This window comes from Ursus arctos, unplaced genomic scaffold, assembly GCF_023065955.2.
Source record: "Ursus arctos isolate Adak ecotype North America unplaced genomic scaffold, UrsArc2.0 scaffold_17, whole genome shotgun sequence".
Taxonomy (NCBI): domain Eukaryota; kingdom Metazoa; phylum Chordata; class Mammalia; order Carnivora; family Ursidae; genus Ursus; species Ursus arctos.
In genome coordinates, this window is record NW_026622841.1 from 55,441,688 (window position 1) to 55,466,964 (window position 25,277).

General features: G+C 44.2%; 1 protein-coding gene across 1 annotated transcript; it reads left to right on the forward strand.

Moving 5' to 3' along the window:
* Positions 1–23,846, forward strand: RAB12 (RAB12, member RAS oncogene family). The gene is made up of 6 exons (XM_026495999.4): positions 1–529; positions 13,704–13,764; positions 19,629–19,767; positions 20,825–20,914; positions 21,533–21,637; positions 22,621–23,846. Exons 1-6 carry the CDS (start codon positions 25–27, stop codon positions 22,732–22,734), a joined length of 1,014 nt encoding a protein of 337 aa, XP_026351784.2. The 5' UTR covers positions 1–24; the 3' UTR covers positions 22,735–23,846.
* Positions 23,847–25,277: the final 1,431 nt, after the last annotated feature.

Here is a 25,277-nt window from a genome sequence, read left to right on the forward strand (position 1 = left end):
GCTTCCTGCCCCTCCTCGTCCGGGATGCTGCTGCCGCTGCTGCGGAGTAGCTGCTTCCCTTCCTCCTCTCCCGGCGGCGGCGGCGGCGGCGGCGGCGGCGTGGGCGCGGGTGCGGGGAGCCGGCCGGAGGCGCAGCTGCAGCGCGGAGCCCACGGGCCGCCGGGGCCGCTCGAGCGGGCGGACGCCGAGCCCGGGGCCGACCCCCGGCGCGCGGCGGAGGCCGAGGGGGCGCCGGGGCCCGGGGCGCGGGGCCCGGGAGCGGGCGGCGGCGGGCGGTGGGCCGAGCGGGAGCCGTATGCGTGCATGGATCCGGGCGCCGCGCTGCAGAGGCGGGCCGGGGGCGGCGGCGGCCTGGGCGCGGGCTCCCCGGCGCTGTCGGGCGGCCAGGCGCGCCGGAGGAAGCAGCCCCCCAGGCCGGCCGACTTCAAGCTGCAGGTCATCATCATCGGCTCCCGCGGCGTGGGCAAGACCAGCCTGATGGAGCGCTTCACCGACGATACCTTCTGCGAGGCCTGCAAGTCCACCGTGGGTAAGGGCCCCGGGGCTGGGCCGGACCCCGGCTGGGCCCCTCCGCCGCCGGCGCTGCCCTCCCGCGGTGCCCAGCGCCCTACCGGCCTCGTTTCTCTTTGCGTCTGTGAGCCTTTCCCTCTCCAGCTGGGTGGCCTTGCGTTTGGTGGATGGGCCTGTCGGTGAAATTTAGGGGGAGGGGCGGCCCCAGTGGAAGTCCTTCGATCCTATTCCTAAAGCCAGACCGAGATTTTCGAGTAGTCTCAACGCAGACTTGGCCTTGGGGCCTCCCGGCAGTCCATCCTCCCCCGGCACAAACCCCTCCCGCCCCTCCCACGTCCCTGATCTGAGCTGGTTATTGAACCAGCGTCCCCTCTCGCACCCTCCAAGGGCCGGTCATGAGACCACGGTGATGCATTGGTCCCGTTCAGCATTCAGGGACACTGTGAGAATCTCTCCACGGAAACTCCTGGCCCTTCCATTACTCACCCAAGAAAAAACGTGATGCGAGGTGGGAAGCAGGCGGGCAGTGGAGTGGAGTGGAAGCCAAATGGCCAAAGTGGGTCATCTATAGCGAATTCCGGTGCTTAGCCTCGCCTTGTGAGAACCAGGGCTTATCTGCTAATTTTGAACTCACTTTTCTGATGCGCTGAAATAATGAAGTTTGAAATTCCCTGCGGAGGATCTATGGAGAATATTAAGACTAAAACTACACTAAATTTCTCGTAACTGTCAATACGGGTCAGAGGGACTTCAGCTGTACTTGTCCGTGACCTCAAATAACCCTGGGACTTGCTGAAATGGGGAGGAGTCTTCCAAAATCACCTGGGTGGGTGAAGTACAGCAGTGAAGTAAATACAGTGACTCTCCAGGTCAGAAGGTATTTTGTCCTCAGGATCTAAAATTGAAACTGCAGAGGGGAAGTTTTTTTAATGAAGTCCAATTTATGGGACTTGGAATCGAGGTATGTCGGGTCGGTGTGTGTAGTAGTTTTTTTCCTATGGAAAACCCATTAAAGCTGTCAAAGCTGGGGGAACCACCTAGATGAGGTAATTCTTCAGAGTAAAGGGCAGTCACCTTCAGTGATAGACAGTAAAGGATTTCCCCAAGGAGGTCCAAGAAACATTGAGTGGTATTTAAATTTGAAATACAGAATTAAAAGTATCTGCCCACGTACCTGTACGCATATTTAGAATTGTAACTAGTGGTAGCCAAAGCCGTACAATTTGGGGAAGGATGGTTTTTAAATGTAACAGAACAATACTATATTTTCAATGACTACTTGGAAAATTAAGCCCCGAAATTTCATACTGTCTTTTTTGTTTCGCCTTTGAGAAGTGTTTCCCTTGGTCCTTTTTTGGAATAGACTATTTGAGAAATACTTGTCCTCTGTGTACCCTTTGTTTTTAAAATGATGCCCTTGGGACCATGATATTAAAATTGAGTAGCATAACTTTACCTGTTTTAAATATCCAATCTTGGATCATATAGAAGCTAGGGAGTTACTGAATGATCAAATGAAGTTTACGTTGTTATTTTAGTACCTGATGTAAAGAGGTGAAAGCAATTTAGAAGTGTCAGTGTTTTATGGCTGCGCACTTCAAAATACATAAAAATGGAAAATATGGTTGTACTGTGTGATAAAGAGAAATCAGCCCAGGCACTGATAGGTGGATAAATGAGAGGTTGGGTGGGTAGAGGGCGGCGGGATAGGAGATGGGCAAAGATGTGCTTGCTTTAGCGTGGGAAAGAGCAGAGGTGAAGAAGGGTTTTCTGGGCAGGAGCTAAGAGGTCAGTCGTGCAGACCTCCCCTCCTTCAGAGCCAATTGCAGGTGTGGGTTTTCATTCGTACTTCTGACTGACCAGCTGTGCATCCGAGGTTCCCACAGGCATCTCCTTAGGTTTGATTAATTTGCTAGAGCAGCTTACAGAACTCAGAGAAACCGTCTCTTTACTGGATTACCAATTAATTATAAAAGGATGTAATTCAGGAAGGGGCCCAGTGTTTCCATGGTCTCTGAATATGACTACTCTCCCAAAATACCACGCGTTCACCAGCCCCCAAGCTCTGAACCTGTCCTTTTGTGTTTTATGGAGGTTTCCTTACATAGGCATGGTTAAATCATTAGCCATTTGTGATTGGGCTCAGTCTCCAGCCCCTTTGCCCTCTTTGGGACGGGGGACAAAAATTCAGACCCTCTAATTACTTAGTTGGTTCTTCTGTTGACCAGCCCCCATCTTTTGGTGACATGGGGGCATTCCAGCAGTCTCCTCATTAACATACCAAAAGACACCTTTCAAATTTGCTCCCTGGAAAATTCTAAGGGCTCTAGGAGCTCTGTGACTTGGAATGGGGACAAAGGCCAAATATGTATTTCTTAGTATAAATCACAATCTCACAGGCACATTCTGGGACAGACTCATTAGGAGACTTTGGGAATAAGGCTTCAAGACCTTGACTGCCATGCTAAGGAGCATAGACCTTATCCCATAGCAACTGGAGCTGGAAAGGCCTCTGAATATAGCATTGGCATGGAGACAGTGAAACTAATTTGGCAGGATTACATAGGATATTTATTTGGGAATGATGAAGAAACAGGAGGCAAGGAGACCAAGCAGTTTGGTTCTCTGTCCTCTTGGCAAACATAAATATATACACTTCACGTATCTCCCACGCTGCTACCACTGTGGGGCTCCTTGTGTGGCGGGGTTTTTGTCTTGCTCATTTTTGTCTCTTCCAAACATAGCCTATAGGACTTGGCTCAGTGTTTATTAATTGTGGGAAGTCCAGAGAAAGTTGACAACCTCTGGTCTAATCCAGAGTATGAAGACACTTCAAGAATGCTAACTAGCCCCCCTTCGACCTCTGCCTCTGAGCTGCTTTTTCCATTTAGCCGTCGGATCATTTACTGAGCACCTGCTGGGTGTGAGGTGCTATGCTGTCCACTGGAGATGCGGTGGTAAACAGGACATGGTCTCTGTGCAGAAGGGGCTCAGAGCCTCTGGGGCACAGGATGACCCGTGTTGGTAAGAGCAGTGGTGGAGATGTGTGCGGAATATTTGAGAACACAGTGTAAGCCCCTCTAATTCGGGCAGTAGGAAGAGGGCTTATCTGGGAGGCTGCCTCCTAATTGGAATGCCGTAAAGATAAATTCATTCGCAAGTTCCTTGAGAAAAATGCTGTTTAAATGTAGTGTTGGGTGTGGTGCAGAATTGTGGTCGCCTCACCTGGGTGCCTACTGGCTGAGCAGTTAGCTCATGGCTGAGTGTCCTTCTGAGTACAGTTGGATCCACATGGACGTTCTCTTCCACAGTGGGCTTGTAGATGTGGCTGCTCATGTCAACAGAGTCTGGAAAAGACCCTGGGCCCCACAGCATGGCAGGGAAGAGTCTCTGAACATGTGCCAACAGAGGTGGGTCACTAAAGTGACCACCTCATCTAAGTCAGAGGTGAGAAGAGTGGCTCCAGTAAGTGCCTTTTTACAGAGAAGCAGATTCACTTGAACTTTCTATGAAACATTGTAGTGGAAATCCCAAGGGATTTGAGATAAAGAACTTATTTTGTAAAATTATAAATGAGCAAAATGTTGATTTTTTTGTATTGTTTATCAGATCAGAAGTTGATTTGGTTTAAAACACACACAGAATTCACCAAGATATGAAAAGTTAAAAAGACTATTTAAAAAATTTTAAGTAAAAAAATTTTAAAGACTATTTACTAATTGACCTATTTAATGGAAACTGTCTAGGTGGAGTATTATTTTCAATGGAATTTTGTATCCACAGAATTGAATTAGCCTGATATAACTAGCATAATTTGACAGGTCCTTAAAAAAGTACAGGGCAGGCACGCCTGGCTGGCTCAGTTGGAAGTGTGTGACTCTTGCTCTCGGGGTCATAAGTTTGAGCCCCATGTTGGGTGTACAGATTACTTAAATAAACTTAAAAAAAAAAAGTACAGGAGCAGTTTTTTGAAGTTTAAGAAATGGAAACAAATTAGTTCTGTTGTAGAAGTTTACCTGATATATAAGAAGACAAACCAATAAACTTTTATATTTCTCAGCCTTTGTTTTATTTCTGTGTAACTGTTGGACGCTAGCTGTTAACTTTGTTTGAATTAAAATGGTCTTAGCAGGTAGCAACCACTTTCACCCCTGCACTGGCAGCATTGCATTCTAGAAAAAACACTGGAGTAAGAATGAGGAACCTGGGCTTTTGATTTAAGGCTCTGTAACTAACTAGCTTGTGACTTTGAATAAGTACTTTAGTTGTCTGTGCATACAAAATGTAACGTTCTACTCGCAGTAGCTACTATTTATTGAGCGCTTACTACGGGCCAGCAAAAGGGATACTGATCCTCAGCAATTCTGGATTTTATTCCCATTTTACAGATGAGGAAGCAAAGGTTCAGAGAGAGAAACAACTTACCCATTGTGGCACAGCTGGTCAGGGCCAGGGCTGCACATGAGTTCTTTCTGTTTGTTCCTTAGCTTACTCTGAGATTTAAAGTGACTTTGTGAAAATTCTGTGACTCAGAATCAAACGCCACAGAGTCCTTCAAGACTTAATGGAATCTGGTCCCCCTACAGGCCTGTGAAGATAGTGAGGTCGTTATCAATGGTATCCCCAAAATTGACCTTCTTTAACGATGCCGCTATCATCACTTGTCACTTGCCTTCGGGATTTTAAAATATGCTCTAAGAATTGGATTTCTTACCTAAATATTCAGTCATTCAAACATCTTCAGCCTTTTGCATATTTATTAAAATTTTCCAAAATTTTATATGTATGAATAGAGGAAAAGTAGGAGTAAGGCAGTCTAGATCAGAATTCTGATTTTCCTGGGCAGTAAGATTTCTCCCAGGGTGGTGGAAGTCAACCTGGGCTTGCTAGTTGTTTTATTTTGTGAACTAAAGACATTTTTGAAAATCTGCTATCACCAACTTTTCAAAAAAAGAAAGAAGGAAAAAGTGAAGTGGACAAAATAAAAAAATTAGGAGAGGCATACTATCAGAATTAGAAAGTTCTCTGAATTTAGTTCTGAGGACCTTACCGCTCTCCATTTTCCTCATTATGCATCAGTGCATTAGACTGCACAAGCTGGCCCCTGAGAGTAACTGGTCGTAGGTGATGGTCCTTCACTCAGAGTCCAGAGTTAAGGCAAAGGTGCACTGAGGATCCCTGCTCCATGGGCAGGAAGCTTAGTGTTACAGGTAGGGGACTGCATTGTAGCAGGAAACAGGTGAATGCTAATCCCCTGCAGAAATGGCTTTCTGTGGGTCTGGCTTTGAGTGTTAGGGGACATGCTGGATGAAATGCTGCCCACAAGGGTCTGGTCAGCTTTACCTGGAAGCAGTGGAACCACTGTCAGGGGCAGCTGACTGCTTCTGCTTGGTTCTGGAAAGAGTCAGACATTTTTGCCGGAAAACCCAGAATGAGCATCTAATACTGGATCAGAATTCTAAATTGTGTATTTTATTTTGCTTGTGTTTGCTCATATGCATCTTCCACGCCATGGCTGATCTGCCTAAGTGTTTTCACTTAAAAGAGAATTAGGGAGCGTAGTCCAGAATTCCCACCCCAAGAGCCCAGTACCGAGCCTTTTCAGTGCTGTCTCACTCCCCTGCCAACATGATGTAACACGATGACTCAGGGAGATGTGAGTGTGAAAGGAACAGATGCGGATGGTTAACATTTTGTTTTTATACCAGCAGATGCTATGCATTGTCATTAGCTTGATTTATTTAACGAACTTGGTGCGAACAGATAGGCTTGTGTGGAGTGCGTCCCTTCTTCTGGAATAGTTAGCTTTCAAAGAAAGTATGGAAATTTAATTGCCGTCTGGTTGTTTAAGTTGAATAAAAATCTATTTAAAGACCTGGCTTAAGTGCATTCAGCCTTTCTCTCCCTGTGCTGCATGGAAGAAGAAAGGTTTCATTATGCGTGATAGAGATCCAGATTCTTAGAGATTGCCTCTCTCCCTCCAGCCCCATGGAATCTGCCAGGAGCAATCTGCTAGCAGATCTTAGAACTGGCTTCAGAAGGCAGAGAGGCTCCTTTGAGAACTGCTAAGTCCAGATTATTCTCCGGCCTTGAGTGCCAGATACATTGTGCTAATTAAGCATTTGTTAGAATGTGTAAAGAAAATGAAGCTTTGTATAGTATAGTCAGTTCGCAGGTATTAGCCAAGAGGCTGTTTGTATTTATGTAAGACGCCGTCCTGCTAGCCATTTTGTAGGGCACAAAGCTAGTGCCTCCTTACCTGGCTTGTCCTTTAAGGAAAGGCAAGGGAGGGAGTCAGGGGATAGCCACAATGAAATGTTAGAAAAGAGGTATAATGCTGTGTTGCTGGACTTGAACAGAGGAGGAAATCGATTATTCTCCTTTTGTCCTTTGATTGGACATCTTTGACATTTGGAAAACCAAAACTACAGATCTAGAACAGTGCCCTTGCTTGAATGTGATTATGTTTTTCAGAAAACTCCTTATCCTTTAAAACCAGAAAACACAACGCCAGCTTAACAGAACACTATATCCCATCGAAACCCCCCCCCCCCAAATCTGACAGCCCCCACTGTTTGGTTTCTGGTGCTTATGTAATGCCTTCTTAGTTTACAAAACCAAACAATAGCCTGCAGCTCCACCTCGGGCAGGCTTCTGGTGGAAGTAGCTGATGAATCAAATTCTTCTAGTTTTCCCACCTTCATTTAGGATTCAGCAGCCCCTGAGCCTGAGCCGGGACCCAGGTAAAGGGACAGGCCTCTGCGAAAAGCTTTGCTATTCCCGTGCTTTCTCTCCCTCCCCAGGCCTGCTGCACCAGAATTCTCCTCAGGCCTGCAAGTCACCTACAGTCTTTCGCTTTTAATTTTCACTTCTAAAGAAATGCACTCCACCTTCTCCTTGGCCACTACTCCTTCTAGAGATGCGCCTCCGTCCCTTACCCCAATGGTGCGATAGGTGGAAGGAGTGAATTTGAGAGGTGGATGCAGGATCCCTCCCCCTGCCACGAGCTGTCAGTGCGTCTTTAAGTGAGCAGCTTAATTTCAGTTTCCTCATTCATGGAAAGAAGTAAGTAGGACTTAACGTGCTTTTCTTATCTCATGGTACAGGAGTGGGATGGAATATCTTGGGTACCTGGCCTAAAGAGGCAATTATAAACGTCAGTTATGTTCCCTTCTCCTAATTTATACCATAGATGCAAACTCTGAAACACTCCAAAAACGAGTCTTTATCCTTTGGAGATACATACTGAAAATTATAGGTGAATATGAAAATCAAAATGTAGGGGTGCCCGGTGGCTCACTCAGTTGAACATCCCACTGGTAGTTTCGGCTCGGGTCATGATCTCAGGGTCATGGGATCGAGCCCCACGTGGGGCTCCGTGCTTTGTATGGAGCCTGCTTAAGGTTCTCTCCCTCTCCCTCTGCCCCTGCCTGCCCCTTACGCATGCTGTCTCTCTAAAATAAATAAACAGATTAAAAAAAAAAAGTAAACAGATGACCAGGGTAAAGTGCAAAATACATTTGACAGTCTCTGCATTTTTATGGACCCAATCTGAGTAATAGTGAAGTTGATGTTTTTTGCATATGAAGAAAATATTACTGATCCACTGTTGACCACCTGTGGTTTTGGGTTTTTTCCCCAGATTTTTCTCCCCTCCCTCAATATTCTCTTCTTCTTATGACCAAAGGCAAGTTAACTCTGCCTTTTCGGAGAGGGGTCTGTCTGTAACCGGCGAGCAGAGGAAGGCTTGCTGGCGCAGGAACTATCTGTCCAAGGAGCCAGCGAGCCTCACTCTTAACTTTTTAAAAAATATTTCCCTAGCAGTGCCAAACTAATATATCTAAAGATATGTTTATACCTTCCAGCTGTCCCTGCCTTTTCTTATCATCAGAAGAGGCTGCACAGTGAGGTGGGAGGAGGGTAGCCTGGAGCCATCCACCAGGTTCAACTCTGTGCCCTAATACGTACCTGCTTGGTGACTCTGGGCAGCTACTAGCCCCTCTGACATCAGTGTTCTCATCTGTAGAATGTGGGTAATAATACCTACTTCATAAAATTGTTAAGAGGATACACTGCAGTGAATTAATGGACATAAAGCCCTTAGAATAGGACTGAAGCATAGTAAAGAGCATAAAAGAGTTCTTAATATTTTTATTAGGAAGGGAACAAGCCCCTTCCTGTGAAATTCTTTCCTGAGTGTATATACTTCATGAAAACGTAGCCGCCTGCCTGTTCTGACGGGCTCTGTGGGGCACACACGCTCGCTTCCCTCCCTGCCTCTCCTTTGAAGTCCATCACCTCAGATCCTCCCTGCCTCATGCAGTTCGTGGTACCCCTGAGTTTGTCCAGCCAAGGGCAAGGCTCCCTCTGTGCTGTGTGTGTCAGGGACGGGAAGACACCGGCTGGTCTTTATTTGCTGGAGCAGAGGCGTGTCGGGCATGGAATGAAAGAGGCAGGTCTTACTGATAGGATAGAGACTTCCTGTCCTCCGGCCTGATGAGCCTTTCTAATGTCATACCATCATTTTACTATTTTAATAATAGTATCTAGTGCTGAATATTTTACAGTCATAGCACTTGGTTTCTATCGCATTGAATCCTTTTCTGGACGTGGTGCCTTCCGGTGGGGACTTACATTGTACTCTGCTCTGGTAGGTGGCATTTGGGCAGAAGACTGGCCCCACGTTTGGGTGGCTTTGGTTTCCGATGTTAAATTTACCTCTCTCTATGTGACTTTGAGTCCTTTCTTAATTTATTTTCTCACTCTCAACTCTGTGAAAACACCGGAAATCCTCTCCCTTAGTAGAAATATCATGTCCAAAATTGGATGACACTATATAAAATCTACATCCTTGGAAGAAAAGCCACTGTATAAACTTAAGATAGTTATTTTAAAGTGGCAGTAACAGCACAACCGCTGTTTGAATTGAGATAAATTTAATTTCAAAGTCTGTGAAATCTTTCAACCTCCTAAAAGTGTTAAGTAAAATAAAATCACATCTTGGGGGAAAGGGGGAGATGGGCAAAGAAGTAAAAGGGGAGAAGTCCATTCAGCTGTCATCGTAGGTGTGGATCATGGTGTTATTTTTGCTTTTATTTGTTTAGCTTTTTGCTGGAAAGGAATGTGAAGAAAGAAGCTTCTGTTTATTTTTGCCATTTTCATTTTTGTAGCTTCTTATGGCCCAGCAGAAAGAGCTATTGGTAATGTTCTAGAAATGTTTTGCCTTCAGGGGAACTTAGAAGTCTTATCAGCACTAAGTATGCCAGTTCTTTATGCTATTGCTAAGATTTATGAAAGACAAATACAAAGAAGGCCAAGTGCAAAGTTAAGCTTCCTTCTTTAACAGCTCAATTAGGGTGGTTCTGGGTCATTTACAGAACATTTCACACCTTGCCTTCTTTTCCATGCATATGACTTTTATTATAACAAGTTTTCATTGCGGGCAGTATTATAAATTTGAATCTAGATTCTGCCACTCAGCCAGCATGTGAGATGACCTTAAAGCAAATTACCTTGCCCTCTCTCCACACTGGTGTCTCCCTCTGTAAAATGAGAATAATAATGACCACTTCACTGGGCTGCTACAGGATCGCATGTCAGCACAGAGGGTTTGACATGTCTACTATCATTGTTACTAAAGAAAAGTAAGATCAAGAAGACATGGTACTCACATAGAACCATCTGTGCCCATTGGACAGGAATTATATAGCTCTGTGAATTGTGTCCTTTCTGATTAAAATATTTTTAGAAAGACTTTCGTAGCATTAGTAAGCTTAAAGAAAGGTAAGCTCCTGTTGCCAGAATAATTCACTTAGTGGACCACTTCCCAAATAAGTGACTGAATCGACTATTACCATAATAATCCCCTGGGATGAGTGCACCGACGGAGAGGGTATGAGCGTTATTAGGACTGCCCTATCCTTTAAGGGTTTACCATCAACAATTGGAATTGTAGGGGAAATGAAATACTCTGTTTCTAGGGTGACTGTACGTATGCTGGGCACCAGACACTCAGAACATCTGCCTTTCCTTTCGACTAAGGTGTTTTGTATGAGTTTCGTTGTCTTGTTTTGTTTTTACTAATCAGTCCCGAATTTCCTTAATTTTTCCAGCAAGAGTCTGCATTTCTCCTTTCATGTCCAGCACTTGATGGAGAAGAGGAGGTGGCTTTCATTGATTGGCTTTATCGAGTTGCTGTTGTGTGCCAGGCAGTGTACTAGGCTGCGGGGAGTCAGAGATGTCTGTGTCCTCAGGGAGGCACCACACAACAAAGAAGGAATGATGTGAGAAAGGATAGGAGAGAGTTCAGGTCCAAGAACAGAGTGCACAGATAGGACTGGGGGGCAGGCAGAAGGGTTCAGCTGGGGAATCACCTGGGATGTAAAAGGTTTCTGGACAGACAAGGAGGTTCTCTAAGAAGAGAGAAAGGCACTTCTTTGCCAACTGCATGGGCTGTTGATTTAGGTCAGTATGACTAAGCCCTTTGAGGGCAGGGACTATCTCCATCAACTGATGGTAGGGCTGACTGCTTCCCCTGGGTTTTCAACAAGGGCCGGAGATGGAAACGCCACTCTTTTTGCCCCTTACCCGTTCATAAACATTGGTCCCAGCAGCTCCTTCTCAGGGCCAGCTCTGTGCTGACTTTTCCTAAAATGAATCCACTGAATATTTGAGGCTATTGAGGACTTGTTACCTTCTATGAAGGATCAGTATAACTTTTATGACATGCAAATTCTTAAAATAGACAACATTGAGAGATTTTTTACTTCATGTAAGAAGGATTTTAGAAACATTTACTTTTGTATGCTTTGATACAAGCATGCGTCTCCAAGCCATAAGTTGGAGTAAGTTTCCAGTTGTTACAAGCTACTGAGTGGTGGTGAAATGTGGTAAAGGATATTGCATTCAAGAGAGTGGGCTATTTTAATGGGCTCTTTTCTTTTATAGGGTTTTAGATTTAGCCACTGGCTATTTTTCTGTTGTTGGTGAAGTTGTCATTAATCCTCACTGAAACTGGACAGTCTTCATCTTGGCTCTTCAGATTCTATACCTTTACACTGTCGCTTCATCTTTGTCTTGTTTTCCTATTAACGTTACCACTTACTTGCTGATTTTGAACACTAACACCCTTAGCTTTTACTTTTATTCATTAGACCTTGTGGTTATAAAGAACTGTTTGTAAAAGTTGCATAAGTTGTTCAAGTAGGTTGAAAAAAGAGGGTCTGGCATATTCAGGCTCAGAGTCATTCTTGAGAGAAAACAGCCTAATCAAAACAAAAATTACTGGCACTGGCTGTTTCAAGGGATTCTTTTAGTTGACCTGAAGCAGAGCTCACAAAAGAGGTATCATCTGCCAGTTCTTTTAATAAAGTAGCAGCCGTTGTGACAAGTTTTACAAAAGTTACAGCCCCCTTAGCCAAAACTTAAACAAAACAAAACAAAAACAAAACCTCAAAGTAACTGGAAACAAAATAAAATAGAATAGTGGTCATGACAAAAATATGAATTTGATTTGTAGTTTGCCATCACAGAGCAACATGGTGAGGCCCTAACTGTAGCCTAGTATCAGGAGGACGGGTGTTTCATCTTTGAGCTGTGGCTGTTTAAGATCAGAACATAACAAGGATCTCCAGGCTGTTCTGTGTGCCTTGTAGAAAATAGCACTTTAAGTTGTGTTCTTCCCTATGGTTGAGTCATTCAGGAACTCTGAGGATATTGGTAGTCTGCAAACATGCTTCCTGTTTCAGGGCTGGTTTAGAGTGTCATTTGAGTTTGAAGAGCAAATCGGTTCCAGAACTGAAAGTGAAATGGAATTAAGCAGCTTTCGCTTCGCGGCATTTGAAATTATGACTGGTGTAAGAGATCAAGAATTAAAACTTGGAGTATTCTCTAGCTTTGTTCTCTTGGGACAGTTTATGTTCCTGCAACTTCTCTTTATTGTACAGACCAAGAGCTGGTCCCCCCCGCCCCGGGGTTGTAAACATGTCTTTCTGTATTGCATTGGTGTCTGCAGCGTGTTACTAATTATAAAAGTCGGTCACATGCCTTTCGCTTCACCTCAAGAACATCATCTGACTTTGCAGTGCTGCATCAGATCCCTGAGATGGAGAGCCTGGGAGGGGGTCTGCACCCATGGTGCAGCCGCAGAGCACTCACTGGCAGACGTAGGGCAACCCCGGATCCTAAGAAGCAGGCAGGAAATGGTTCCCGAAGGGAGTGTTTCTAAATCAAATTCAGTCAGCATCCCTTTGGTTTGTTCTTCTTGGTTGCGAAAATGTTATAAAAAACATTGTTTTGAAATCTACACGTTTTCTATAACTGAGACCCGTATAAGGTAACATACACAAATGAAAATTTGGTTTAAAAAATTATCTGAAGCTTGAAGGGCTTATTTAGAAAAGGGCAGTGACTGATATACGATGGTTTGCTCAGTATTAAAATGAATAAAAACTAAAATTGGGTATGTTAGCCTGTATAAGTAAGTTTTTTAAAAAAAAAATTCCTGTTGCATGCTATTGACAATGTGATAAAGAAGTCATGTTTATATAGGGGTGCCTGGGTGGCTCAGTCATTAAGCATCTGCCTTTGGCTCAGGTCATGATCCCAGGGTCCTGGGATCCAGCCCCGCTCAGCAGGGAGCCTGCTTCTCCCTCTCCCACTCCCCCTGCTTGTGTTCTCTCTCTTGCTGTCTCTCTCTCTCTGCCAAATAAATAAAATCTTAAAAGAAAAAAAGAAATCATGTTTATATATTAACTAAACTTTTTGTGAATGCTACAGAACTTAATACAAATAATTTCTAAATTCAGACTAAGGCTGTTTGAAATCAAGATTGTTTCCAGAATTTCCTATAAGAATTTTCCCCAATATATCATTCTTTTAAAGCCATTCAATTGTTAATGTAATTACCAAATGCGATTTTTAAAATGGCTTTTATGTTAAACTTGTGGAAGTAATAAATCATATTACATTTAGCAAATGCTATGTAGGTAGTTCGGGGTAAAACATCACATGGGTTGACTTCGTACAGTTCTGTGAAGTGCAGACTGCGTCTCAGGCATTGGTGGACTTCTTCCTTTTGGGATTAGTGACATCAGGTTTTTTTTTCTGATGATACAAAATGTACAAGTAGGATTATTTTTTATGGCAAATTGCATCTTTATTTTTTTCTTCACTTTCATTTGTTTTATTTGCAGGTGTTGACTTTAAAATCAAAACTGTAGAGCTAAGAGGAAAGAAAATCAGATTACAGATCTGGTAAGTGGGGGATCTGCCCCCAGTAACTTCCATGTGTGTTCACAGTCTGCACGCCTGTCTAATAAAATTAACTGTCCAAGCTGGCTTGCCTCTCCTACTTTTCCTCTCCTTTGCTCATCTTTAAATAAAATGAACAGTGAGAACATTTAGAAAAGTCTACTTATTTCATCCTTCACTTGCACATGGGGAGCGGTGAAAGAAGAGCGTTACCTTAAAGGCCTAATTTGGAGCCTTGATGCCTCTTTTCCAATCATTTGACATAATAGCCAAATTGTCATCACTAAGATGATTGCTCAGATGCTGGTGTTCACGTTTTTAGAGTGATTTTGTTTGATAGTAACGCAAAGAAAGTGCAGCACGTTGCCGACCAGATCTGCGCAGTTCCGAGGCAGATCACCCTAGAGGGTTCGGGGCCGCCCCCCCGGGCGGCGCAGGGTGAGCACCGCTGCGGGCCGCGCATGCTCCCGCCGGCCGCGTGCCTCGGGCCGCGTTCCGTGAGCCCCAGCCGTGCCAGCCGGGAAGGAATCCAGAGCCGCTCTGAAGGGAAGCCCTGCTCACATCGTCCCGAGGAGCTTTCCGCGGCTCCCAGCGGCCCGCAGGCGGGGTGCGGAGCCCATCTGGCGGTGCGTGGCTCGGCCCCGGGGCGCGGAGAACGCCCTCGTGTGGGGAGCAGCGCAGCTGCCGTGTACTCAGCCTACTAACTCCTCTGCAGGTCCACCTCAGCTCAGTGTCTGTCCGCCATGTGTGTGTGTGCTTTCATCCGCGTTACTCGCTGCCTCCTCTGTGGCATCATCGGTCACCTAGTGCTTGAATGTTAGTGCCATGCCTTCATTCTCCGCCGGGCCCCGTGTGGGCGCGGCCGCAGCGAGCCGGCCCTGCCGCCTGCCGGACGCGTCTGAGGTAATGTCTGCGTGTGGCCGCGCCGCTAACCCACGTGGGGGCCGGGTGGGGGCTGGGCGCTGGGGCTTTCGGTTGATGATGAAACGTGAACAGTGTTGCCTAAACACTTAATGCCCAAAAAAGGGTATTGTTTTATTAGCCCTTGTTGGGACAGTCGTTGCTGCCCGTGTTTTGCACTCTGGGAGGGACGGCAGAGTGTGTGGCGTGAGCCGTTGCTTCCGACCGGAAGCTGTCTGAGGTGCGGGCCGTCTGTGACGGGATCCCCGGGGTGGTTCTCCACCCAGCGCCCGGGGGTGAGCGCCTTTTTGAGGGGCCGACTGAACGGAGGGTGACAGAGCTGGTGTCAGGCCGTCTGGGGCGCTTGCTTAGTGGGCGACAGCGGTGTCTAGGTGGTGACCTCCTAGCCCGGCGAAGCGGACAGACCTGAATGGCCGTGTGCAGCCGTCAGCGTTCACCTCGGGCAGTGTCATCTGACCCGTGAAAAGCACGTCCTCGCCGCGCGGAGGCTGGCTGTGCCGGTGACGCTGGAGGCTTCCGGAACCTCCGGCCGGCGCCTTGGACTCTGTGTGCCGGGGCCTCACTGTGAGTGCAGTTCCAGCGGGTGCGCGGGACGCTCGGCTGTGAGCGCCTCCCCGTAACCCCTGTGCTCCTCCTTGACGCCGCCCGAGACTGCAGCGGAGGAAGGACGTTTAGGGACTGTTGAAAGGTCGATGACACGTGTGCCACCAGGAGCACCCCGCTGATTCAGTGAGGAGGAGATCTGCAGTTTCCCCCGAGGGGTTTCCACAGACAGTAACACACCCACGAATGCCCGCCACTTGGTAATCAGCACCCTCAGGTTGTCGCCGTTGAAGTGTCTTGTGTGGAAGAGTAAGCACGGCCTTCATTGCCGTTGCGGAGATAGAAAGGAGGTCTTGGAGTCGAGGCTCACTCCTGAAGTACGCACGGCTCACGCCAGCCGCGCTCGTGCCGTTGCTGGCACGTCTGCTTTGTCGCGAGCATGCTGCCACCACTTCGCTGGCACGGTCGAGGGCCCAGGGAGAGCCAGTGTGGCAGAGGGCTCTTCAAAGAGCCCCAGTAGCCTTGCTCTGCTAATAATAGCTGTGCTCCGATTTTCTCGAATGTTAGTCCACGGGCATTCCTAGTTGGTGTTCACAGAGATCTGAATAGAAGAAATGCATTTTCTTCTTTCTTGATGATTTCTGGATAGAGCCAGTCTGAGGAAATATTAACTGAAGGTTCCTACAAGTTTAAGGTACCAGAAGTTCCAGGTGGCGTTGGCCCACTTTTATGCTACATTTTATATCACTGCCGCATTTTTCAGTCCCTTGATTATCTGTGATCAGAAGAAAGGACCATTTTCTCATCTCTGTACTTAAAAGCGTTTCTTCATGTATGGGTGTAAGACCTTTATGGAAGTGTAGCTAAAATAAAGTGTGTCCGCTAGAATACAGCTTCATGAACTGACATTCAGATGATGTCCGGAAGATTAAGCACAGGGAATTAGCATGCGTCATATAAGGGCCCCTTCGTCCCATCCACCATGCCAGTCTTCCCTGTGGGGGGATTTGGTTTTAGCCAGCATTCTTACGTCGTCATCGGGCCCATTTTTCATTCTCTGCTTGGAACAGTGGGACATTTCATATACAGAAATTGGCTCCTGCCCTGCAAATTAATAATTATATCTTTTAAGTGGATATATTAAATACAAGTAAGAATCTTTGAATTTTCAAAGCATAATCTTATTATGAAACTGGGGAAACAGAATTGCAGGAATTTTTCAATTTGCACCAAAAAGCAGAGAGAGAAATAATCACCTCATATTCCAGCTGCAGCAAATGACAATTTAGCTGACATTAGTACACCGCAAATCTCGAGAAATCAGCTCTTCATCACGACAGTGAAAACTCGGGTTTATGGAGATAAAGAGAGGAAATATTAGAATCCTGCATCTTCACAGAAAGATAGAAGCATGATCAGTGCGTTGGTGTCTTCTTAGCAGCTGATTTTTGAGAAGTAGGAACTTGGGTGGGACTTTTATGGTACTGGTGCATAGGAGATCTGTAAGAAATACTCACGGAACTGTGTCTGCATTTCATTTCCCTGTTCTTTGACCGCCTGTGGTAGCAGATAATTAGTTGGGGGAAATAAGTCAAGCAAAGGAGCTTCAGAGGAATAGAAAACAAATTTGCACAACCCACATATTTTGGAAATAGAGAATAGTCTCTCAAAGGAAGATGCTTTTCTACCTCAAGCATTCAGAGCCAGACACAAAAAGATGGAATTTAAGGAATGACCTTAAATGGGAGTGGCAAGTTGATTAATGTTTCTTCATTGGGGTTTTTGTAAACTGAACTTACTGGCTCGTTTATTTGTGTTAGAATGATCACCTCAGATTTTGCATTTTGAAGTCTGTCCTCTTCTCTGTGTCTGAATGAAAGCCAACAGGGACAGCTGATTTCTTAGTGTTTCTAAGATTCCTGACTGTGCCACTCAGGCAATAGGTGTTTTTAACTTATGAGAAATGCCCTTTATTCTCCCTATTCTTCAACCGTTGGCTTTTTTATTATTTATTTTTTTATTCTAGAAATCCATACAACATTGTGCCTATACATAACAATATTTTACACCCAAAATTCTGTTAAAAGAGAGTAGGTTTCTTGTCAGGTCATCTTACCACAAAAAATAAAAGCATTTAAAATTAGGGGTGCCTGCGTGGCTCAGTTGGTTAAGCAGCTGCCTTGGGCTCCAGTCCCGCATCAGGCTCCCTGCCCAGTGGGGAGCCTGCTTCTCCCTCTCCTTCTGCCCACCATTCTGCCTACTTCTGCTCTCTCTCTCTGTGTCAGATAAATAAATAAAAATCTTTTAATTAATTAATTTAAAAAACTATTACCTCTAATTTCACTGTTTTTGAGTACCCAGTGTCTAGATTCTAATTCGTTGTGTGCAGAAATTAATGTCAGTTGAGTTACACTAAATAGCCAGATTAAAGTGCTTTGAATAAAGGCTTATTCTATTAAATTGTTAAAGTATTGTACTAACCAAAGATTTCAAAGTAGAAAAGATGTAGTTTTTTTGACTTTTTAAAGAAATGGGGTATTGTTTTTTAACAGTATCCCAACAGCACAGCATATTTTTTAAAACATTAAAAATAGTTGATCAGATCCTAATTTGATCAAGCCATAACTTGTGATAGACTGGGAAACCATGCTCTGAAAGATTTAACTGTTGGTTCAAAAGTGTTAATTACAGGGGTGCCTGGGTGGCTCAGTCAGTTAAGCGCCTGGCTCTTGATTTCGGCTCAGGTCATGATCTCAGGGTTGTGAGATCGAGCCCCATGTTGGGCTCTGCGCTGCACACGGAGCCTGCTTGAGATTCTCTGTCTCCCTCTCCTTCAGTGCCCCCCCAAAAGTATTATACCCCTGTGTGCGTAGGATTCCAGAAATAATTTTATTCATTGATTCCTTGTGTGAATGGTATCTGATTCTGTTCTTTCTCACTAACCTTGAAGGTGCCATGCCCGTTAGTGTGGTCCTTAAGGTTTTTTAGGAATCTTGAAGAATTCAGTCCCCATCTATCCTATTCAATTTTCCAGTTTTTTGGCATTTCTAGATAAAAAAATAAAGTTCGTTGGAGTGGCATCCACTCCCACGTTTTAAGCATGTAAACTTTTGTTCAGCACATGCTTATTGACAGCCTGCTACGGGCCAGGCACCCTGCTGGACCCTGATGCACAGAAACAGACCAGCCTCGGCCCTCTTGGCCTTCCAGTCTGTGAAAATGAATTTGCCTACAAGCTTTTTTGTTTATTTGGCATAACAATGCCATCACTAACGTGAACTAATTTGGTGGCAAGACCAGTCTGAGTGAAGCCATAAATTACAACACCGTTGCTGAAGGGAAGGGTATTTTAGGGATACAGCCCCACGAAGCGCACCTCTAGGGAAGTAGTCTTGGATCAGATGCATTTGGGAAAAGTGGCACGTTCTCTCCACCTCTCAGAAACCCACATGCTATCATTTTGGGAGGCCTTGAATGGCCTTGCAGTGAATAACCCTATTTTCACTGCATTGCCCCATGGCAATGTTACTGCAGCACCCACCTGTCTCACATGGCCCCTGGCAGTATGCTGTAAATTCGGGTTCTTTGGGAAGAACTAAATTACAGATTATCTTTAGAGAAATTTGTCTTCAGATCAGAAGCCCTGTTCTCTTGAGCTCATTCATAAACACATGATGGTTTTCAGCAGTTTCTTGGCTTATTAGATGGAGAAAATAATGTCTTAGCCAGCTGCTCTACACTATTAGTAAGCTTACATCATTCTTCATGTTGAAATGATCAACTTCAGCCTGGAGAATAATTACAACTTTTGGTTTTTAAAGTAGCAGTCAGACAGTAATGAACTTTACCGTATTTGAAAACCTATTTGGTCTCTTCTCCCTGCCCTGTTTGACCCCTTTTCTATTTTAGAAGGATTAAGAAAATAACAAGACTGATCTTATAGTAATTTTCCTTAGCAAGCAACTCTTGGTCCTCTTCTCAACAAAATCAGATCTAACCATTGATGTCGGTTAAAAGCGAGTTTGTAGGGGGCTCCTGGCTGGCTCCATAGAACATGTGACTCTTGATCTCGGAGTTGTGAGTTCGAGCTCCACATGGAGCACAGAGATTACTTTTAAAAAAAGAGAGTTTGTATAGTGTGTTACACTTTCCATCATTTTACACATTGTTATTTTCAAAATCTTGGTTTGAGAGAAATTGGGACTGTTTTTGTCTGAACGTAACTAACTCGGAAAAACTACCTCTCACTGCCCCCTCGCCCCGCACTAATACTGACGCGTGTGCATGAACGGAACTAGAAGCAGCCTGCAGGGGGTGAGAGGGGCCTCCACTCTTTGCTTTGGGAGGTGGAGTTTCTCCCTCTGGTTATTGTTTGGGAGCTGACTGTTGCTGCTGTTTTATAGGGACACAGCAGGTCAGGAGAGATTCAACAGCATTACCTCAGCTTATTACAGAAGTGCCAAGGGGATCATACTAGTATATGATATCACTAAGAAGGAGACTTTCGATGATTTGCCAAAATGGATGAAGATGATTGATAAGGTAGGAGTTGCATTTTCCTATGAGAACCTATTTTAATCCTATAGACCGAAAAGCCATGACCTCAAGTCTCAGGGCCCCGTGAGGTACTCAGTTTGTGGATATGCTGAGGTCTTGAGATCTAACACTCTCCCCTCTTTTATACTTCTGCTTTTTACCTTTTTGTGAGTAAGTGCTCTCGTTTCTCGAGTACTTCCCATGCTCGCTCCGTGCCAGCCTCATCAGGCCTGAACTGCTCTGCCCCCACATGCCACACTGAGAAGGAGACCGAGACCCTTGAGTCACTTGGCCAAGTCACACCATTCAGTGCCTTTCACTGCAGCCTGTCTCAAGTTGTTGTTTAGAATACACAAAATTAAATGGGTTATTCAAGAGAGTTTAGTCTTTTTGAAGAGAGATCCTACTGTGGCTGTATTTTTTTAAAAACTTAGAAATGTAGCTTTTTTCCTGATTATAAGATTAATGATATCTTGTCATGATAGAAAATTTGGAAAATCAAGTACAAAAGTAAATTTAAAAATGTATACTGTTGCCATTTTGAAAAACCAGATTCAATCCACAGTCCATGTAGTTGTAGAGCGTGCTTACTTCACTGAATGTTCTATCATGCCTGCCTTCCTGTGTCTATACGAGTGTTCTTCCAAAGCATGGGTTGTGTGGGGTTTTTTTTTAGTGGCTGCATTATTTTTATGTACCTTAACTTACTTGGTTCTCCATCTATTTTTTTGGACTTTCTTCGGTTGATGACCATTTTAAGTATAGGGCTTTGCCTGTATTGTAAATCATTTGCTTAGCATAGATTCTTAGAAATTATTGGTCGAAGACTCAAAATGTTGTGGTTCATAATGCCTGTGACCGCATCGCTCTCGAAAGCCCTGAGCCCCCGTGAGGACTGTCTCAGACCCCACCTGCGTCAGTCCGCCTGGGACAGGGCCAGTGCTCAGAGATGTGGGGAGCGGATGACCCCATGAGGATCGCAGAGCAGCAGAGTGGTTTACGTTTCCTGACAGGATATGACAGTGCCCACTTTTGAAATGCAGCTTCTTTTAAAATTCCACAGTATGCTTCAGAAGATGCAGAACTTCTCTTAGTTGGAAATAAGTTGGACTGTGAAACTGACCGAGAAATCACCAGGCAGCAAGGTGAAAAGGTGAGAGAAATGGGGAGTAGAAGGGACGTCACTGTCCACATGCTGTGCAGTCAGCCGTTGGTAGACTTTTTAAATTTTTTTTTAATTATGAAATAATTATACAGTCACATCCTCATTTGTTTGGATTTAAAGGAGCAGGAAGTTTTAAAAATCATTTCGAAATGGAGGGGGGAGCGTCAATATATACTGCATTATTCTCTAACCTGACATTTTCTACAGAGAAACGTTTTGTTAAGCTGTAAAATTGCTTTCATGATTTCATGATTTGCTCCCGGCTATTGTAACCTTCTGTGGAGAATCAGTGATATTCACGTTGTAAATGTCAGATGCATTACAGTTTTGGGAACTTGACTTGAACATCCCATCACCTCAGGGATTTTGTTTTGTGTTGTTACTTACTCACCATGTCGGGGTTTGCTCCACATGCCTACTTACCACGTAGGGGTTTGCTGCACACACGAACTCTGTGTTTGAGCCTAAACCGGACTTCGCAAACCTGGCCCCCACCCCTCCCTTCAAGTAGGAGCCCAAGCTCTGTGATTGCCCCAGTCACAGGCCCCCGGGCCACCTGCTCCACCGCCTGGCACCCACACAGAAAACATGAATCTGTGTTCTTAGTTCGCACAGCAGATAACCGGGATGAGGTTCTGCGAAGCAAGTGCCAAGGACAACTTCAACGTGGACGAGATCTTTCTGAAGCTTGTTGATGACATTCTGAAAAAGGTAAAATAATGATATCAGGCAAATATCTCATGTGAAACCCATTGCTCCCTTTATGATGTTTCAGTGGAGAATGTTTTGCTCAGGAAGGGAAGCAGGGCACATACTCAGAGGTGAAGAACCAGGTGAGGTGGTCACCTTGGCTGGAGGCCTCCAGCCGTGGCGGCCGCTGTGTCCACCCGGGGCCTCTCCGTGTCCGGTGTTGGTGGGTCCGGTATATGTGCTGAGTCCTAAAGATGGTTTAGTGAAGTGACTGGAGCAGGTATAACAATGTGTTTATTTGACATTTGCTTTTGTTCTTTTCCCATTTTCCCACAAGAATTAAGATACAGGTGGTGGGGACCTCGTGGAGAGGGCAGGTCCCTGGGCCCTGCCTCGCCCTCGGTGCTGTGCTCCCCAGTGGGGCCTGGTTCCCTTCCCCAGGCCTTTCTGTGATACTAAGTTGCAGGAAAATTGCTGACAGCTTAGTTGAACAGTTTCTTCAAGCATCTGTAGGCCTAAATTCAGAGATATTTTTAATAAGAACTTTCCTTAAGTTTATGTTATTACTACATATAATCTGCTAATTCAAACATAATTCAGAAGCTTCTAATAAAATTATTGTTTATATAATTGCTAAGAGAAGTTATTTCTTCCCTTAGTGATGATATTACCCCTGAGAATGCAGAACCATTTGTTTCCCCTGTATTAATGCATTAAATTTCCATTATTACTAGGTTCTGTGAAAATACATGTTTATGAGATAGATCCATCTGGTTTCTTTTACCATAGGGTATGTTGCAGACTGGCCGGTGTTTGTGTGTGACAGAGAATAGCCTGAATCTGGTTTTCATTGTTTGGCTTAATATTTGAACATCTAATTAAACGTTGATGATTGGAAATTTTAATGTAAAAATACTTTGCTCATATAATTGTGTAATCTGCAGAGCTCTTCAATATACAATTGCATGGTTAAATGTATTTGTCTTTTATTCTTTATCCTTAAGATGCCTCTGGATATTTTAAGGAATGAGTTGTCCAATAGCATCCTCTCGTTACAACCAGAACCTGAGATCCCACCAGAACTGCCTCCACCAAGACCACACGTTCGATGCTGTTGATTTGCTACTTTGGAGACAAAGTGGAAATGATTCCTGGAAAGGGGAAAATGTTCTATTCTGCACTACAATCATTTTGACAATTTCCTTTCGCACTTTGTAATCCAAGTCAGAGCTATACACTACCTTGTAAATATGCAAATATGCAATCCTGGGTAAGTTTTGGTTATAAATTACATATTTCCCTCCAAATTACTATATTTCATTCATTATCCCAGCATCTAGTGTACATACACTGGGAAACATAGTACTTCTAATATGAAGAATGGGAGAAATGAAAGGTTTAATGTTTCTTGAAATAAATAATATAATTGTCCTCGTTAATTATATTATGAGGACAGAAGATATTCTGATAAGAAGAAAGAAAGTGGTGCTTTGCTTACTGTTTTAAAGAAAATTTGTAAAACTAAAGACTTTTTGGGAAAAAAATAAAGCTATCATAAGTGCTTTTTCTTTATTTACAAGACATTTCCCCCAGCTGTAGCATCTCTGAAATATGGGAGTATTTCTGCCACAAAGCAAAGCTCCGTTCATAGCCGTCTCTGAAGGGTATTTATTAATGTTATGTCATGGTAGAGTACTACTAGTTAGAGAATAGGGGTTTGACTTGGTCCTGAGGCCGCAGAATCTCTCTCATGGTTTCCTAATGGACATACCCTGTGCTTTTAAGAACTACAAAGATTCAATAAAGAAAGAAGTGTTTTTGAAACTATAGAAGATTTTAAAACAACGCTGCTGTCCTAAACAAATCCTGTTTAAAGGAATTTTAAAGAGATACATTTTACTATATCAAAGAACATACATGTATTTACCTAAACATTCTATACCTTTGTAATGATAAAACTTCTCCCCTTTATGGTGAAGCTTATTCCTATTAAGCCTAGACTGTGTTCTTTTTTTTTTTTTTTTTTTTTTTTTTTTTTGGTCTGATAATGAATTTGTGAACTCTATCTTTGGTATATCTTTTATTAAACTGCACTGTTTTGTTTAGTCAAGGTAAATAAGTAATTATGTATTTGAATAACTTGGCGTGTCTTGAGTGTTGTGATATGAAAAGCATTGTGGTCTTTCTACACTAATGAAGTGCAAATAAAATTTTGTATTTATGAATGACAGTTGAGTTGCCACATTTGTGTCATTACAAATTGTACATCTGACAGTATTTTTCAAAAACTCCACATCTTAATCTTTAGAGCATTTTAGCTAAGAAAAATATCCTCCACTATGGAAAACAGCCAGGCTGTTTCTCAAAAGGTTAAACGTAGAACTACGATATGACCCAGAAATTCCACCTGTAGCTACCTACCAAAATAAAAATAGAAAGCAGGGACCCAGACAGTTACGTATACACCAGTGTTCATAGCATTATTCACAATAGCAAGAAGGGGGAAACACCACGGGTCCATCAGCAAACCAGTGGGTAAACCTAAGTGGTCTGTACGTACAGCGGAATATTGTTCAACCTTAAAGGAAACTCTGACCCCACGCCACAACATGGACGAACCTTGAAGACATTCTGCTAAATGCTATAAGCCAGACACAAAAGGACAAGATTCCATATATATGAAGGACCTAGAATAGTCCAATTCATAGACAAAGTGGAACGGTGGTTGCCAGGGGCTGGGAGTTGGGGGAATGAGGTGTTAGTGTTTAATAGGGACAGTCTTAGTTTGGGAAGATGAAAAAGTTCCGGCAATGGATGGTGATGGTGGTTATTCACGATGTGAATGTGCTTAGTGCCATTGAACTGTACACTTTATAACAGTTAAATATAGATTTATATATACTGTCCTCAAGAAAATGTTCTTGTTTGTACTTTTTACCATCCAATGGTAAGTCACGGGTTGTGTGGATTAGTTACCTGTTCCTGCCACACCTCCCTCGTGGCTCTGCTCTGATGCGGGGCTAGGACTCTAGACCATTCACCAGACCCTCCTCTTCCTCTTAACCAACTGATGGGAGAGACTTGAGGGACTGGGAAGGAGAAGAGGAGGGATTTGCTTGCCATTTTCCTGTTTCTGGCAGCCCCCTGCAGGAATATCCCTTAATGGGCCTCCAGCAACCAGCGTCCCCCCTCCCTGCACTGCACACACAGCAGCATTCAGGCAGGTCAGTGTCCTGCCTGCTGGGCCCCAGCCCTGACCATCCCAGCACCTGCTCACCCCCTCCTCAGATATCCATCTGCCCAGCGGACCTGCCAGGCCTGTAGGGGTCCCTTCTCTGAGCTCCCAAAGTTGGGTGATATTCATTCGTCCTTTTTGCTGCCCCCAGCGCTGACAGCAATAATTGCTTCCTTCAGTTGTCTATCACAGGATTACCTTAACGTTCCCTCTTTGTCGGGTTAGCATTTTAACAATGATGTGGCTACTATAGTTAAGAGTCTCTTATGATTTGTCTCCCTCTCTGATTTCTTCCTATATTTCCTTCCCTTCCTCTACGTTCATTTGTTTTGTTTCTTAAATTTCACATATGAGTAAAATCATATATTTTTCTCTGACTGACTTATTTCGTTTAGCAGACTACCCTCTTGTTCTATCCACGTCATT